The following is a 1,537-nucleotide window of genomic DNA, read 5'->3' as shown; positions in this document are numbered from 1 at the left end:
AAAAATTCAAAAGTATCTAAGATTAACTTATTACACCTTACTTCCTACAGGATTCTTTGCATCACTTCCAAGGAGTAACCTTACAGGCCTAGTCTCCATTTAAATCTTACTTAATATATCCAGCTTAGCTTCTGCTCCCACCTCAGCCAACTCTTCAAAATGCATAGCATCTCTGTTAGAAGTATTGCATTAAGGTCTAGGAAAAACAAGTTTGTGTTTAGAGGCTGTGTGTGCCAGTTGATCTTCACAACTCAACAGATGAATTAAAGTACTCTCATACAAGCAGTCTTTCATCCTATATCAAGAAAGGATAGAATGTTAAAAGCTGATAGAATGAGAGCAAGGAATACGCCTGGAAGATCAGACTAAATTCTCATCTATGAAAAGGGCTCTAGTGTTTTTTCATGGATAAAACAATTGCTAGAAAAAGATCCTTTCTAGTAAAATAGTTTTACAAAGAGAATAAAAGATGACACCATTGAAGGAAAACCACACCTTAAGCTCTGAATTTATTATTTTAGGCTTTGGGGACCTGGCTGAACTACAGTTTCTCTTTTTTGGACTCTTTCTAGTTATGCATCTCATCACCCTAGCAGGCCATACAACTATTGTACTCATCACCCTTATTGACACCTGTCTCCAGACACCTATGTATTTCTTCCTTCGGAACCTATCTGCCATTGAAATTTGCTACATATTAGTTATTGTCCCTAACATGCTGGCCAACTTCCTGTCCAGAAACCAGCGAATGCCATTCCTGGGATGTGCTCTGCAAATGCACCTATTCATTGCTCTGGGTGGAGCAGAATGTTTCCTCCTCGCTGCAATGGCATATGACCGTTTTGTGGCCATCTGTAACCCACTGCGTTACACACTCATCATCACCCGGGCACTCTGTCTGCAGATGTTGGCTCTGGCATGCATCAGTGGTTTTACACTTTCACTCACCCTTACCACACTGATATTCCTCCTGCCCTTCTGTCAGTCCCATGTCATCAACCATTTCTTCTGTGACATTCCTGCTGTTCTATTCTTAGCCTGCTCTGATACACAAGCCAATGAAATTGCAGTCTTCCTTGTATGCATGCTGATTCTGTTGATTCCCTTCTTGTTGATCCTGTTTTCCTATGGATTCATTATTGCTGCCATCCTCAGAATCCATTCAGCAGAAGGCAGGAGTAAAGCTTTCTCCACCTGTGCTGGCCACCTGTTAGTCTCTGTTATGCACTACGGCTGTGCGATATTCATCTACATTCGTCCCAAGTCCTGCTACACCCCAGAACAGGACAAAATTGTGTCCTTAATCTATACTAATATAACCCCAATGCTCTATCCTATGATCTATAGCTTAAGGAACAAAGAAGTCAAAGGTGCCCTCAGAAGACTCCTGATGAACCATAACAGATGGAGTGGCAGCCCAGTCTAATACAAGTTGAAGAAAAGGAAGGCATAACCCAACAACACTAAACAGGCTCATTTCAACAATTCAGTCATCTCATTGAAGACTGCATGTTCATGCTTTCTTTTGAGGCTTCTC

At 41.4% G+C, this 1,537-nt stretch overlaps 1 protein-coding gene across 1 annotated transcript; it reads left to right on the top strand.

The window, feature by feature from the left end:
- Window positions 1-469: 469 nt before the first annotated feature.
- On the top strand, window positions 470-1,426 carry LOC110286241 (olfactory receptor 10K1-like). The gene has a single exon (XM_021152703.1). The coding sequence runs from the start codon at window positions 470-472 to the stop codon at window positions 1,424-1,426; it is 957 nt and encodes a 318-aa protein (XP_021008362.1).
- The last annotated feature ends 111 nt before the right edge of the window (window positions 1,427-1,537 follow it).

This window comes from Mus caroli, chromosome X (genome assembly GCF_900094665.2).
Source record: "Mus caroli chromosome X, CAROLI_EIJ_v1.1, whole genome shotgun sequence".
NCBI lineage: Eukaryota > Metazoa > Chordata > Mammalia > Rodentia > Muridae > Mus > Mus caroli.
Note: the sequence above shows the minus strand (reverse complement) of the source record. Positions and strands in the feature narration are given on the sequence as shown.